The sequence below is a fragment of the Euleptes europaea genome, chromosome 17 (assembly GCF_029931775.1).
Source record: "Euleptes europaea isolate rEulEur1 chromosome 17, rEulEur1.hap1, whole genome shotgun sequence".
Lineage (NCBI taxonomy): Eukaryota > Metazoa > Chordata > Lepidosauria > Squamata > Sphaerodactylidae > Euleptes > Euleptes europaea.
In genome coordinates, this window is record NC_079328.1 from 11,773,684 (window position 1) to 11,790,332 (window position 16,649).

Consider the following 16,649-nt stretch of genomic DNA (forward strand, 5'->3'; position numbering starts at 1 on the left):
TTAGATGCTTTCTCTGAAGGAATCCTGCAGGAATAGTTAATTTCTAAACAAAGTGGTGTCAGCTATCAAATGTACCTTCATATAACATTGGAGCTCTTTCTTGGTGTTCCCCCTCCCCATTCATGTTTTAAGGCGGCTTGTGATTCTCTTTGGTACTTAGTTAATTACTTCCTGTTCTATTCTATTGTGCTGGCATATCTGAATATATTCCTAATTAATTCCTTGAGAGGAGGGGGCATAAGGACTGGGAAACTGGAATTACTGCATTTCTCTTGGCTGCAAAGTGTGCTAGCTGTTTTATTTATTTAAAATGTTTATCTCCCCCCTCAAAAGACCTACAGTGGGGCACCAAAGATGTTAGCAGACTTCAACCATTTCAGAAGTTCAAACAATTAATGGTTAGCTTGAGTAAAAACCTTTAATCTACATTTAAATTCCCAGTTGGCGCACAGTGCATGTGTAGAGCGAAGGTTCTTCAGTTCCGGGGGCTCCAGATCAGGAAGGGCTTTAAAGTTCGGCGTCACTGCCTTAAACTGAGCCCAGAAACAAACGGGGGACCGAGGAAGCTGTTTTAACACATGTGTAACCTGCTCATATTGTCTCACCCCCGTCAACAAATTTGCAGCTTCACTGTGCGCTGATGGAAGTTTCAAAGTTGTCTTTAAGGGCCGCGGTTTCCAATTGTAATTGAGAAAAAGATGGGAAAGCAGCACAGAAAATACTGGACTGCAATAGGGTGACTACCATGTTACCTAGATCTTCTGTATTAGCCGTGTGAACTGACTGTGGTAATTCCAGATGAAATGGTCATGTGGAACCAACCTGAGGGCTTTACTGCATGGGGTTTTCCCCATCACTTCAGTTTATCCCCCAATTTCCATGCACATTTTTGTGCCTTTAGTCTTCACTTCATTTTTTGTCCCCCCAAGTTTTTTTTTGTTCTTTTGAAACCACTTTTACCGTAATCTTTTTCTGAAGCCAATTCTGAGTCACCTTTTTCCTCATGTGTAATGTTTCTGTAGGTTTTCTTTGCCCCTCCCACTCACGCCCACCTCTAGCCCACTTTTCAATAATTGGACTGTCACCCCCACTGAGAGCCAGCGTGGTGTAGTGGTTAAGAGCGGTGGTTTGGAGCGGCGGACTCTAATCTGGAGAAATGAGTTTGATTCCCCACTTCTCCACATGAGCGGTGGAGGCTAATCTGGTGAACCTGGCTAGTTTCCCCTCTCCTCCACTTGAAGCCAGCTGAGTGACCTTGGGCTAGTCACAGCTCTCTTCGAGCTCTCTCAGCCCCACCTACCTCACAGGGTGTCTGTTGTGGGGAGGGGAAGGGAAGGTGATTGTAAGCCGGTTTGATTTTGCCTTAAGTGGTAGAGAAAGTCGGCATATAAAAACCAGCTCTTCTTCTTCTTCTCCTCCTCCTCCTCCTCCTCCTCCTCCTCCTCCTCCTCCTCCTCCTTCTCCTTCTAACCAGTCCCACTCCTACCCCCAAAGACGAGTGGTTTCAGTTAAAAAAAAAACAGCCCTAAAATATTGTTATATTGATATAGAGTTATGTAATATAAAAAGGCAGAGAAATGCCTTTTCCTTTATATCTCTGTGAGGGAAGAGACCAGAGCAGGAGTGTCGGGCTCAATTGTTACGAGGGCCGGATAAGGACATAAATGTCACTTGGTTGGGCCGGTCCATGTCTCACCAGCCCAGATTGAGAGTGAGGCAGGGTGGCTGGCTAGTGGCCAGATGAGAGCTCTCAAGGGGCTGGATCCAGCCCACAAGCCTTATGTTTGACACCCCAGGCTAGAGACTTACTTAAAAAAACAAACTGAAAGCTAGGAATTCAGAGAACCTTAAACTATCATTACAAAACTATATCGATATATTGATATTTTAGTGTCGTTTTTTTAAAAAGGGGGTTGCTGTGATGCCACCAATGGCAACACTGATGACAACAGCACCCGTCCTTGAGAATCCTGATTATGTAAACTGACAGCCCATTCCCGAGGGGGAGGGCTGCGCAGGTGACTGCCACGCTGCCTCCAAAGGAGGTTTCACACACACACCCCCACTAAGGCTGAAACCTTGCCCTTACCTGGAAAACTCGTGCAACCGCTCCATTGGATTGCATGGGGATACTCCACCGAAAAAGGTGGTTTATCTCCAGGTAAGGGAAAGGGGGCGTTCCTGAGCCAAAAGGGCTTAGGAGGCTGGCTAAAGGTGGCTCCTCCCCTGGCCCGGTGTAGAAATGTCCCTGGGAGGACAGCGCACAGAAGTGCGCTATTCAGATGCCGGCGCGAGGCTGTGCCAGCATTCCTGGGTGGCTTTGCTGCAGCAGCGCTGGGAGGATGGCGTCTGGGCCTCCCTTGCTGGCATCCATGCCACCCTGGGCAGTGTAAGTGGCATGGGCACCGGCAAAAAGGGGCCTGAACGCCGACACAGCCTCTTCCTGGCCTCCTAAGGACTTTTGTCCTTTAGGCTCAGGAATGAGCTGAAAGTGTGGAAGAAAATAAACTGACTCCACACCTGTGAAAATGCAGAGGGCGGGCTGATGTGCAGAAGAACCATGCCCAGACCGATTCTAATGTGTGTGGATTGACTGCCAAGAAAATCAGGAGTTAGTCAAGTGTGCAGATAAGCCCCAGGTCAAGGAGAATGTGGCCAACAACATGAGGCCAGCACAACCACCACAAGAATTGGCTGAAGATGCACCAGCAGAATAGTGAGAGGAGAAAATCTCCAAGCACGCAGCAACATTTTGCACAATTTGTGTTTTGTGCATCTCTGGCTTCAATGAACGCAAAATTCTGGAGGTGGCTCAGCAAGTCACGAGGAACAAAACTCAAAAGACAGTTGTGACAACTGAACCTTAGGACTGCTATCACTGATGGGTCAGGATCTGGGAAGGAGTACCTTGAAAATCCTATGGGGTCGTCATAAGTCAGCTGTGACTTGACGGCAAAAACAAACAAACGAGAAGGAGATATGCCTTTTCCTTTATATCTCTGTGAGGGAAGAGACCAGAGCAGGAGCCAGAGAAGGGAGCCAGGCTGAGCAGAAAGAAACAAATTTGCTTCAGAATCTGTAAGGATGGAGAACATGCTTGTGTGTGTGTAAAGTGCCTTCAAGTTGCAGCCGACTTATGGCGACCCCTTTTTTGGGGTTTTCATGGCAAGAGACTAATAGAGGTGGTTTGCCAGTACCTTCCTCTGCACAGCAACCCTGGTATTCTTTGGTGGTCTCCCATCCAAATACTAACCAGGGCCGACCCTGCTTAGCTTCTGAGATCTGATTATGCTTGGCTGGATGAATTTGCACTTGTTATTTTCTTATCCTAAATGCTCTTGGGTTTCTTTTTGTACATGATACTTAGCAACTTTTTTTTAGTGTATTTTATTGCTTTTTCCCTTTAAAACTTCAGACAAAGCTGGTATTGAAAGATTTGTTTCCATACCATGGCTAAACCACCCCACTCTGTCTGGTAGCTATGAGTTGAGTCAGGTTATCAAGAAACCTGTCAGGTTATCAAGAACAGGTTGCCGAGTAGAGGCAACCAAGAGAAAAACAGACTTTCCCCTGGTGCCAGCTGTCGAGGCTGCAGGAGGAGTTCTTGAATCTGTGCATTTTTCAAAGAACACATGCACATATGCTCTCGGGCTGTGGTCAGCAGGTGTAGTAGGAGCACAGGTCCAGCCACCTAAGTATTTTTGAGAACCAGACTTCTTTCTTTTTGCGCATTCTTAGTTCTTATATCTTTAGAAGCCGGAGAGAAAATGATAGGAGAATTTGCGGCAGGAATACAGCAAAGTTTGCAACAGCTGGTCCAAAATAATGTAACCTACATTTCTTCTATGCTCTCTGTTGTATGGCTTAACATACCGTGTTTCCCCGAAAATAAGACACTGTCTAATATTTATTTTTCCTCAACAAGACACACTATGCCTTATTTTCGGGGGATGTCTTATTTTTATTACCATAAGTACGGTATGTGTCCCGAGTCCACGACCTGGGGCGGACCCTCGGGACTGCGCCTTGCCTCCACCGCCACACCCGGCCCTCCAGGAGAACCCCAACGCCTGGGGAGGCAACCCCACTTACCAGGCCGGGGGGAAGAGGAGGCGAGGGCAGCCGAGCCCGCCGGCGGCGTGGGTGGATGCAGAGCCGGAGGGGGAAACGGGGGAAGGCCGAGCGCCGACCTTGCACCTCGGGGGAAGTGAGCCAGCCCGAGGCAGACGGCACTGGTCTTGGAGGGGGGCAGGGACAACCCCTTCCCGGGCAGCAGATGCCCTGAAACCGGGGGACCCTCCGGGAGAACCCCAACGCCTGCGGAGGCAACCCCACTTACCAGGCCGGGGGGAAGAGGAGGCGAGGGCGGCCGAGCCCGCCGGCGGCGCGGGTGGATGCAGAGCCGGAGGGGGAAACGGGGGGAGGCCGAGCGCCGACCTTGCACCTCGGGGGGAAATGGGCCGGCCCGAGGCAGACAGCATGGGTCCTGGGGGTGGGGGGACAACCCGGGGGACCCAACAGAGGCCAAAGCTCAGCCCCGCGTTCCAGCGGGGGAGCGGGAGTGGCGGTAGATCGCTGGGGGAGCCGTCGGTGGGAGAGGGGAGTGGGGAGAAGACGGGGAACGGGAGTGATCGCCCCCTGGGAGGTCGGGGCGCGAGCGCGGGAACAGGGGAAGACTGAGCCCAACGGCCCACGGAGGGTGGGGCTCAGGGGAGTTTAGTCTCCCTCTAGCCAGTCTTCTTAGTATTTGTCTAAGCGGGAGGGAAGGTGGTATGGCATAGCCTAATCTTGTCCGGTCTCAGAAGCTAAGCAGGGTTGGTACTTGGAAGGAAGACCACCAAGGAAGACTGTGCAGAGGTAGGCAATGGCAGATCCCCTCTGCTTCTCACATGCCTTGAAAGCCCCTTGCTGGAGTTGTCATAAGTCGGCTGCAACTTAACGGCACTTTACGCACACATACACATTTGTCTAAGTCATCCTTAGTGATGCTAATGGCTACCTGTTGGCTTGAATCAGAGGTGTCTTTGCAGATGCGCACAGTTTTGCACAAACCTGATGCAGACCTGTTTGTCAGTCATTTGCAGCTTTTCAACAAGAACTGAACAAACTGGGTGATCTGCTCATGTCTGGTTGTCACCTTCAACAGATTTGTCAAACATGTTTGTGGTGAAATTCACAGCACCCCTAGTAAAAATACATGTTGATATCAACATCTGTTGTTCAGGCTTTTAAAAGTAATTCCCCTTCTTTTGTTTTTCGGCTGAACAATTCTTTATTATGCTGGTTAATCAGAATGTTAGCATAATTTCAGCAATGGCTGTAAATTGGCTGGAGGCAATCCCCTTGTAACAAACCCTCCCTTCTAAAACCAGAGGGAGTTGATGCACTTTTATCCATCAGGAAACATCGCAGTTGGTTGAAAAAGCACCAGTCTCTAAAATTGAAGATATAAAACAGTCAATAAAAATTCAGCAGAATTGCCTTGAAAACAGCTCAGAGACTGAATCTGGTCCAGAATGTGGCAGCCTAATTGTCGGGGACTAGGCAAAGGCAACATATATCGCCCATTTTGAAAGCAATATTGACTGCTAGTTTGTTTTGGAGTTCCTTTCGAGGTGCTGGTTACAATCTTTGAAGGCATTCATGGCCTGGGGCCCAGAGAACCTTTTTTTTTTTGGCCGTCAAGTCACAGCTGATTTATGGCGACCCCTGTAGGGTTTTCAAGGCAAGAGATATTCATAGGTGGCTTGCCGTTGCCTGCCTCCGCATCACACCCCTGGTATTCCTTGGAGGTCTCCCATCCAAATACTTGCCAGAGTCGAGGCTGTGCGTCTGGCCCAAGGTCACCCAGAAAGTTTCCATGGCAGAGTGGGGAATCAAACCTGGGTTTCCTAGAACCACTACACCATGCTGGCTCTCCCAAAGAACCATCTTCCCCCATATATTCCTATGTGACAGCTAGGGGCTGCAGGTTGCCACCTTAGGGTTGCCAGCTCCAGGTTGGGAAATACCTGGAGATTTTGGGGGTGGAGCCTGAAGAGGGAGGGGTTTGGAGAGGAGAGGGATTTCAATGCCATAGTGTCCAATTGCCAAAACAGCCATTTTCTCCAGGGGAACTGATCTCTATCAGCTGGAGATCTGTTGTAATATCCAGCCACCACCTGGAGGCTGGCAACCCTGTGCCACCTGCTAGCTAGAGCCCCACTTAGGGTGGGCCACCTGGCATCAACCAGAGCACAAGCCTTTTCCATGGAAGCTTCCACTTTGTGGAATGAGCTCCCTGAAGATGTGAGCAGAGCCCTCTCTTTGGAGATCTTCAGGAGGCACTGCAAGGGTGGTTTATTTACCAGGGTTGATGGGATATAAACAGCAGCAGGGGAGGGTATTTGTGGTTTTGTTTTGTCTGGTTTTCATTTTAAATGTTTTAATTATTACCTGTAAGCTGCCTGGAGCCAACCGGAGAGACAAGGTATAAATATTTTAATAAATCAATTACATGATTTTTTAAAAAGAAAATTCAGGCAGAAAGGATTTGGACTTCTTGCACATAGGTGAACCCTAAAAGAACGCCAGATGTACATGTTCTTGCATCTCAACTGAGTGGGGTATTCTTCACAGAGATTTGCTGCTGTTTCGATGCTGATTTACGTCGGAGGCAAATTTTGGTTATTCACTGCAGATCCGTGTTTTCCCCCACTGAGCAAAATAAGCCGGGTTAAAAGAGAGGCAATCCAAACCACTTCTGAGCCGTACTTTCCAGTAGAAGAGCGTTTTTTTGCTCGGATGCCCATGAAAAAATGTTTGCTTCGCTCCCCGGGACGTCTCCTTTCTCCTCCCCCAAGAATGGTGATTGGCTGGGGGAGTTGCCACTCTAACAGCATCGCACCGGCAGGAGGGAGACCCAAAGCAGACTGGCTGCCCCTCTTCAAAAGGGTGATGGGGGTTTTGGCTTGGATTTGCTGCTCTCAGGATGCCCCCCCAACACACACACACATAGGATCGCACCGGCTGGAGGGAGACCCAGAGCAGACTGGCTGCCCCTCTTCAGAAGGGTGATGGGGGTTTTGGCTTGGATTTGCCGCTCTCAGGATGCCCCCCCAACACACACACACATAGGATCGCACCAGCTGGAGGGAGACCCAGAGCAGACTGGCTGCCCCTCTTCAGAAGGGTGATGGGGGTTTTGGCTTGGATTTGCCGCTCTCAGGATGCCCCCCCAACACACACACACATAGGATCGCACCAGCTGGAGGGAGACCCAGAGCAGACTGGCTGCCCCTCTTCAGAAGGGTGATGGGGGTTTTGGCTTGGATTTGCCGCTCTCAGGATGCCCCCCAACACACACACACACACACACATAGGATCGCACCAGCTGGAGGGAGACCCAGAGCAGACTGGCTGTCCCTCTTCAGAAGGGTGATGGGGGTTTTGGCTTGGATTTGCCGCTCTCAGGATGCCCCCCCAACACACACACACACACACACATAGGATCGCACCAGCTGGAGGGAGACCCAGAGCAGACTGGCTGCCCCTCTTCAGAAGGGTGATGGGGGTTTTGGCTTGGATTTGCCGCTCTCAGGATGCCTCCCCAACACACACACACATAGGATCATGGGAAGAGTGGGCGGGATTAGGCGGATTTGGAGCGGTGAGTCATGAGCGGCAGCAGACGTAAGCAGCGCAGAGAAGTGCGCTGTTTCTCCCATGAAAAATTGAAAATGCCTCGGGATGGGGGGGGGGGGGGAATCTGTGCTGCCATGAAAAAGCTATTTAAATCGGTTTATTGTTTGCTCTTATTCGAAACCGAAGCAAAAACCACCGTGAAAAATACCCCAGTATCTTAATTGACATCCCACCCCTGTGGAAGTTAAGAGGAACCATGAAACCATATGGCCTGCAAAATATTCACCCAACCCGCTGGAACAGATTCTTCAACACTCACACAAATTTGGTTTTTGTAGAGGTAAGCATAAAACCATCAGGTCAAGCTCCACATTGATAGCATTGTAAAGCCTGCAGGTTTACCATACAGGCACATTCCATTCTATGTATGAAAACTCGTAGAAGAGGAATTAGTTTTTAAAAGCAAGATTTTTCCTGGTTGGTTTGAGTTTGGGAGCAGCCACAAATGGAGAGATCCATGTGGTAGGCCCTTGAATTTTCTCAGTGATACTGAATCTTTCTAATGATTCTAATTCCTCTTCTACTAGTTTAAATAGATGCTGGATTTTGAGCTCGTCTCCTTTTCTGTTTTTTTTTAAAAAATAAATAAATTATTTAAGAACCCTGTGTGTGGAAGCGTGCCTGCCAAAGCAAGCTGTAAACCCTATAGTGGCTAATATAATCGCAGACCTGAAGGAACAAAAATATTCTCCAAGCAGTTTTAATGCTGGTTGTTAACTACCTAGAACTTCACCCATATGTATCACCACATTTACTGAGTTTTGGTGTCTCTTCAGCTGCTGAAATTTTTCATAATGTCACCTGGGAAACCTTTGCTGGGCTGGCTGTGGTACAGTCTTAGCAACAATATTCTTTTGTTTGGCACAGCTGAAGAAGAAGAGTTGGTTTTTATGCCAACTTTCTCTACCTTTTTAGGAGAATCAAACCGGCTTACAATCCCCTTCCTCTCCCCACAACAGACACCTTATGAGGTAGGTGGGGCTGAGAGAGTTCTGAGAGAACTGTGACTAGTCCAAGGTCACCTAGCTGGCTTCATGTGTAGGAATGAGAACCAACCCGGTTCAGATTAGAGTCTGCCACTCTTAACCACTACACCACGCTGGCTGGAACATGATGACACATGTGAAACTGCTCTGAAGTGGCTTCAACAGTGCAACCTCACATTAAATTCTGAGAAGTGTGAATACAACAAGAGCAAACTAGATTTTTTGGGATTTGTTTCTCTGCTGAGGGATCTCCTGATGCAAAGAAAGTGGCAGCCATATGGATCGCCGCAGACCCAAATACTTCATCTGAACATAGACGTTTACTTGGCCTTGCTACATTCTGTGGGCATTTCATCCTCTGCCTTGACTAGGATTCACCAGCAACAATAAAACATGGACATGGATGAGTGAACATTAAGCTCACCTTAAGATATCCTTCTCCACTGATGTAATAATAACATATTTTGACCCCATACTCATCTCCAATGTAAGATACAAGCAGTCAGGAATATACTGAGGGTCTTCTGAAGTAAACAGAGTACAATTTTATTCAGAATAAACTAACTTGAAATAGAGAGAAACTAACTTGAAATAGAGAAATGAGGTCTACCAGAGTCCTTCATAGCAGCTTGCCTAGCAGTACTGCATAGAGGGGTAAAACCAAAGTACGTGTATGAAGCTGCCTTATAGTGAATCGGCCCCTTGGTCCATCAAGGTCAGTATTGTCTACTCAGACTGGCAGCGGCTCTCCAGGGGTTCAAGTAAAAGTCTTTCACATCACCCACTACCTGATCCTTTTGACTGGAGTTGCTGGTGATTGAACCCAGGACCTTCTGCATGCCAAACAGATGCTCTACCAGTGAGCCACACCCCTTCACCTAAAGTACAACCTGGCCTAGAACTGCACTAGGTTCTGGTACCCTGGAATGGTCTCATCCTCAGCTGGAAAGCTGAAGTGATCAAGTGCCCCTAGGTGAAGGTGGTCTTTCAGCTCAGTCAGGAAGGCTGATGGCCAGTGAGATTACCAGAAGAATCCCTAATCTGGCTCGGTTATCTGATGCTAGGTATGCATGTTCAATCTGAATGCAACGGACTTGGTTGTAACTCTTCTGAAGATTGCACTGCAAATTACATCTTCTGTTCCCCAATACATTTATTTTAATCCCTGACAAGATTTTGAATTAATGGCAAAGACTGGTCAGTAATTTTCTGAGGGTGGGCAAAAAAATAATAATTGGAAACTCTCCAAGGCAAGTGGAGGCTGTCAGATTCCCAATTTAAAGTTATACTATACTACAATGTAATATGATCATGCAACGAAACCAGCATGAGCAACAGAAGAATTAAAGGGCAGCAGTGGATCTACTTTTATGATCCTAGAACATGCCCCAGTTAAAAGCCCATCACAAACTTTGCTCTAGGTGAATGGGGGGGGGGGGGTTAAAGGTCAGGATTACTGTAGTAAATATTGAGACTTATAAAACGGCAAAGAGATTTTAAGGTACTTTGTTTTGAATAGCTCTCTCTTCTAAATTAGCTCAGATGTCAGAGAAATTTGCTTTTAAATGGCTGATCATTGGCATTAACACTGGAAACTCACAAAAGATATCTAAAACAGAATCAGGCAAATTCTGACACTGTCATGGCAGCAAACTTATTTTTTAAAACATTTGTGGTGGCCTTTGGGTAAGGCTAAATGGTTTTGATAACAGGCTGGAAAATAGTTTTTGGTATCTTAAAAGAAAAGGAGAGTCAGCATGGTGTAGTGGTTAAGGTGTTGGACTAAGATCTGGGAAATCCAGGTTCGAATCCCCACTCTGCCGTTGAGACTTGCTGGGTGACCTTGGGCCAGTCACACATTCTCAGCCTCGACCCTGTCAAGTATTTAGATGGGAGACTCCAAGGAGTATAATATAACTGATGGCTGTTACTATCTGTAACCTGTTGACTCTGTAGTAGATGCTGTGAAAAGTTGGCTGAACAGTTGCTGAATAACTGCTAGGATTAAATGATATAATATCCCAAATTGGGAATATTGGAGAGCTATATTTGCAGTTATATTAAGTATCCCTATGGGGACTTTATGGAAAATTGTGAAAATATGCATAAGTTGAATTTGTAACAAGTATATGCACTGCTGTTGATATAAGTGGGACTGAGGAAGACTGCGAAACGATCGTATCCCTTATTACTCTTCACTTTGAAGATACCATTTTTGGACAGATTGATATTGGATACCATTTATATGGACTTCTTCATAAATATTGTGCATACTTTATTTCATTGGCACTGTATATATCTTTCACTTGTTGCTTGTAGTTAGTTAATACAATTTTGTTATGCTATGGTTGTGTCAGCTGTTTCCTGTACTAAGTACCTAGAGGTTGGCAACCCTAATGTACAGGCAGGATGTGCATATGTTCACTGAAACGTGAACAGGGCTGAACTGAATTAAAGAAGGCGTTCCCTTGAAATGTTAAGATCTAGTATTATATTTGATTGTAGCAACAAGGATGGTGTTTGCCATATGTTAAAAACATCAGAAAATCCCAAGAAAAAGTGAATGGCTCTGTAAGATACAGAATGTGTTAGCTATATAGATATGGTAAATTTTAATGATGTTTGATTTGGTCCTCTTGACTGGTACAGATTTGACTCTGACTTGAATTCTTTAATAATATCTATGCTATTAGTTATGGCCCTTTCTTTCTAACTATACATCACTTTCTTTTCACAAGTATGTGTTGTGTATTATTTTGAAGTTCTGTAAACTTTAAAGTATATTTGTTAAGTGTATATCGTTTGTGCAGTAATAAATAAAAGGAGTCACATAGTTACCAAGAGATGCACATTACAACAAAGAGCCATACATTTGCATTGACAAAGTCTAAATTGACTGAGAAAACCCAGGAAGGAGATCTTGAGGTCACAGCAGAAAGTTAATTGAACTGGCATCTTAGTGTGCTGTTGCAGTGAATAAAAGTAAATTTGGAGCGATGAAGCCGTAGGAAAAGAACTAAAAACAAGGCTTCAGGTATCATAATGCCGTTGGGCAATTTGTTGGTCTTGCCACAATTAGAATACAGTTCTGATCATCCATCTTGAAAATGAAGTAAAGGGCTGGCTAACGTGCCAAAAAGAACATCTAAAGTGATTCATAGCATGGAGTGCACGTAGGGTTGCCAGGTCCCTCTTCACCACCAGTGGGATGTTTTTGGAGCGGAGCCTGAGGAGGGTGGGGTTTGGGGAGGGGAGGGACTTCAATTAGGGTTGCCAACCTCTGGGTACTAGCTGGAGATCTCCAGCTATTACAAGCGATCTCCAGCCGATAGAGATCAGTTCACCTGGATAAAATAGGTGCTTTGGCAATTGGACTCAATTCAATTCAATTCAAAAACCTTTATTGGCATAACAAATCGTACAAGGTATTCCAGAATTTGACAAATTATAAAAACATCAATATCGAAATCTGTAGCAATAGACATGAATAAAATGAGGTATGCCAGAGTACAGTGAATATAAGGTATATTTAGAAAACGAGTATCTACAAGTAACCGGAATAGGAGCTATTATATTTTTTGTTTGATTTTTAACATTAGAGCTTGCTTCAAAAACATGACTACTATTTCTGTAGTTTCTGGATCATACCCGTTCAGTAAAAGTCTAAACAAAGAGTGGGGAGAAGAGTTCCTATCCAAAATTGATGGCATTAAAAATTTAGTACGTAGGTCTCTAGCATTTCACATTCCAATAAAATATGATAAATGGAGACTATCTGATTCAAGCCACAGCCACAAATTCTCTTTTCCAAAGGGGTACCACTTGTTAGAGGCACCTAGCTGGCTACTGTTGAAAACTGGGTGTTGAACTACATGGACGCTGGAATGGATACAGCAGAGTTTTCCTTAGCATAGTATGGAAAACAAACCATTCCTGCTCATATTATGTGTTCCAGTTTTTCTCAGTTCTTACGCAGAGTTGGGACCTGAGAGAGTGGAGCTCTCACGAGGTCTCACTCCACTGTGTTTAGATGACATCGAAACCATTCAGAAGTTTGTTTATTTATTTTAGCTACAAAATTTATATACCTTGCCTTTCTGCCTTCATAAGGGCCATTCAGGTGGCTGACAGATTAAAAGTACATAATAAAATCAACATCTTCAAAACCATTAAAACCAACACCCACATAATTAAAACCAGAGCTAACATACACCTACAAAAACATAAAAACAACAAAACATTGTGCAGAAAGGAGTGAAGGATCACTGAGTTCTGTTTTAACAAAATCGTGCCATCATGTTGGACAAATGGTCTTGCTGTACCTTGCTGTATAATTTCTGTTTTTGCAGACTTTAGCTATATTGCTGTTACTTTTGCAAATGATGCTGGATTCTTTTTGATCCCTTGAAATGCGGCTAATTATTAGACTAGAACTATTTACTAGCTTGAGCAGTACCATGGGAGTCAGAATGCCTAGGCTACTACTTATTCTGAGTGCTTGTCTGAATTTCTCTTATTGAAAAGTTTAAACAGTGATTCTACATCTTAAGGGTGTGTGATTTTTAGTGCATGGTAAATGTTATCTCAAGCCCAGGTGCTGTTTGTATTAAAAGACTTTTTCCATTTCCAATTTCCCCGAGCCAAATGAGCTTAAGATTGTTTTTAGTGACGATGGACCATAATGAACTGTAGAAAATAGCAATTACCAGAATGTCAAATCATCCACTTTTCTATCAGCCCCCCCCCCCCACCAACTGCTCACATAGCCACCTGGCGCCCACTGGGCAGGGGAGTTGTCCTTTCCAATGAATTCTGCTGGAGAAGAGGGGGAAACTCCTTCCTTGTGAACTGCCTGTTCTGTTACTACTTAGAAACAGGCAGGGGCAAGTCTGCCTTTTTTGAGAAGGAGACGGATAATCTTGGGGGAAAGACATTTCCTGCTGCTCAGTTTACCTCCTGCTAAATAAAATTCCAATAAGAAAGCCAAATCATAATAACTCCTCTGTCATCTTGCGCTGTTATAGTGTGCTACAATAACCCTAGTAGACAGAGGAATCCTTATTTGAGTCTGAATTAAAGTTACCAAGATTCACGATTTGCCCCCTTTCTTTATCCTGATTTCTGATTATCTAAAGATTCTGCACATTTTTGTTAACAAATCTGCTTGGTGCCCCAAACACTGTCAGCCCCACAACATCCAAAGTAGAAAAGAGCAAGAGTCTACTAGCACCTTAATATTTCTGGCAGGGTATGAGCTTTTGTGAGTCACAGCTCACTTCTTGAAGAAGTTATCTTGAAGAAGTGAGCTGTGACTCACAAAAGCTCATATCCTGCCAGAAATATTTTAGTCTTTAACGTGCTAGTGGACTCTTGCTCTTTTCTACTGCGACAGACAGACTAACATGGCTACCCATTGTGATCCAGCATCCAAAGCGAATGAGTTGCCCCTCGTTGTCAGTTGGATAGCAGAACTTCAACCAGAATCATTCTGAGCTCCCCAACATCTGCCTATTGGGATATTAATGTAGCACAGTTTGCCCAGCCATAGAAGCATGATGTTGAGTGCAGTAGCTAAATCTCCCAAGAAGACATATATTGCAAAATTACATTTATTCAAGTAGATTCTGTTTACATCCAGGTTGCAGTCGAAAGGAAGAAAGAGAAACCTAGCCTAAAGAGTACTTTTCCCTGGCACAAGTGGCCAGCTGATCTGGCATATGGAAACACAAGGCATTGTTTCTACAGGAGAGACCTGTAGATATGTGTGGCTCCACGGAGATCTGTGTGGAGAAGGGAAAAACAAAGGACACACGGAGGGAGGAGGGGTCAGAGGGCAGCTCCCAGGTTAAGACAAAGAAAGGGACATCCCATCCAAGGAGATAACACTTATACACATTTAGAGTGATGTAGCACCCCCCAATGTCCAGGCATGCTGAGTTGCTCACATCAACACTACCAACCTTGACTGTACTTCCAGGGGGGCTGCGGCAGAGGCTACCCCATCTCCTCCCACCCACTCTAGTCAGCATTCCTGGTCAGCCACCCCAGTGTGCCACAACCCCCCTTCCCCAATCGTTGGGTTATTTACTAGTATCTGATGATCTTTTTCCCAAGGACCCCTCATGTCAACCTTGCCTACCCTTTCTTGCACCAGCCAGCTGCCTCGAGAAGATTGAACTGTCTTGAAGTTAAGGCTTCCTACTCCTCTTGTGAGTCACGGATGGTGGCTGATTATGCAGGCAAATTGGGGAGAAGGCTAGACATTAGGGTAAAGGCTAGAAACATCGAGAACAGTGGCTCCCAACCTGGGGTACACATACCCCTAGGGTTACAAACCAGGACATTTAGGGGTATGCAAAAAAAAATTGAATAATGGCGGGGAAAAGCATTTGAAATAACAGCAACTATATTAATTAAAAATATTTTGGTAATATGGGGGGTACAATTTATGGAAATTGGCTGCCAAGGGGTACACAAGTGAAAAAAGGTTGGCAGCCACTGATCTAGAAGAACAAGCCTTGCTGAAGAAAAATCAGCATGGCTTCTTCAACATGTAGCCCTGACTTGCCAGCCTTATAGAATTTTCTCGATGTCAACAAATATGTAAATAGGAGTGACCTGGTAGACATTACAGGCTTGAACTTTCAGTAGTATTGTTAACAGATTATTTTACCAAAAACTCTTAGGAGAATTCAACAGTAATGGAACAAATAATAGGGTCTGTTATGAATTGGAAACATTGAAAAGCAAGAAACAATGGTTGGGAGGAAACAGATCGTATCCACAAAAAGTAATAAGCAGTGAGATCTCCCAAGGATTTTTATTGGGACTAGTACATGTTACCTAGCATGGTTGGTTCTCTGAGAAACTGACACTGTGAAGTATTTCATTTTCAATGCTACATTCACGGTATTTGCAAATGCATCAAATGCACAAATTGTGTAGAATTTGTGAATCCCAAATGGCCTTAAGTGGCTCTCCTACCATACTGGCCACAGATAATGTCTTTGTCTGTCTCTGTTTATTTTGCAGAAAAAATTCCAGATTACAGTTGAATAGGGTGAGAGTAGAAGATGCAGGAGAATATAGCTGTGAAGCAGAGAACGTGCTGGGCAGGGACACAGTCAAAGGCACCATCAGTGTGAAAAGTGGTAAGTTGAGCGTTTTAAGCAGAGTTGAGACAAAACAATCTGTTTAATATGGTTATTATTTTCCTATGTGGAATCTGTGAGCGTTTCTGATCAAGCTTGGAGAAGAGTCCTTTTACATACTGTCTGCAAGAACTTCACCAAGAACTCTTCCACCACCCCATATCAACAGCCCACTCGTATGAATTATATACAAGAAATACAAAAAACAATCCACTTTCTATCTCTACCTCCTTTTAGGGGGAGGTTGTACAGAGAGCAGCATTTAGGACTCGAATGAAAGAGAAAAACTTTGCCTGTTTGTTTTACCCATCAAACCCACACATTTTGACAAGAAAATGGAAACTTTTGTGAAAATTCCAATCAATTCAGATCTTGTTTTAAGCCTTGTTGTTTCTTTGTGGCTAGCCAGGCTGGTGTACCTACTGTTTCTTGGTGCAGAGGGAAGTTGCTTGTGGTGACAACAAATCAACACAGCTCTGGCATAAATTTTGACCTCTAGCAGAGAACACTTGACTAGAGATGCTGCAAATTTCTCAGCGAACCTGTTCAGCAGGTGCACTTACCTTGTTCGACGCTCATGATCAGACTGTGAGCCGATCAGGGACATGTTCAGTTTCCGTCAACCTACTCAAACAGCTGCCAAACACACTTGCAGCTGCCTGTTGATCAGAAGCCGTTGATTGGGGGATCAGCTGGGAGTTCTTATCCACCCAGCTTCACTGTAAAGTTACAAAAGGGAGCTCTTCCTTATCCTCCAAACTGGGCAGGGACAAAAGCAGTGCTTTTAATGCCTGCATTGCATTCTTCTTTGCTCTGCAGCCCAAGCCAA

General features: G+C 45.1%; 1 protein-coding gene across 1 annotated transcript in view; it reads left to right on the plus strand.

The window, feature by feature from the left end:
* The window catches only part of NRG2 (neuregulin 2), a 214,362-nt gene that overhangs the window by 118,079 nt on the left and 79,634 nt on the right, over nt 1-16,649 (plus strand). Inside the window, exon 4 of the mRNA XM_056862284.1 lies at nt 15,702-15,820. Coding sequence (XP_056718262.1) covers nt 15,702-15,820 — 119 coding nt within the window. The remainder of the gene's footprint in view (nt 1-15,701; nt 15,821-16,649) is intronic.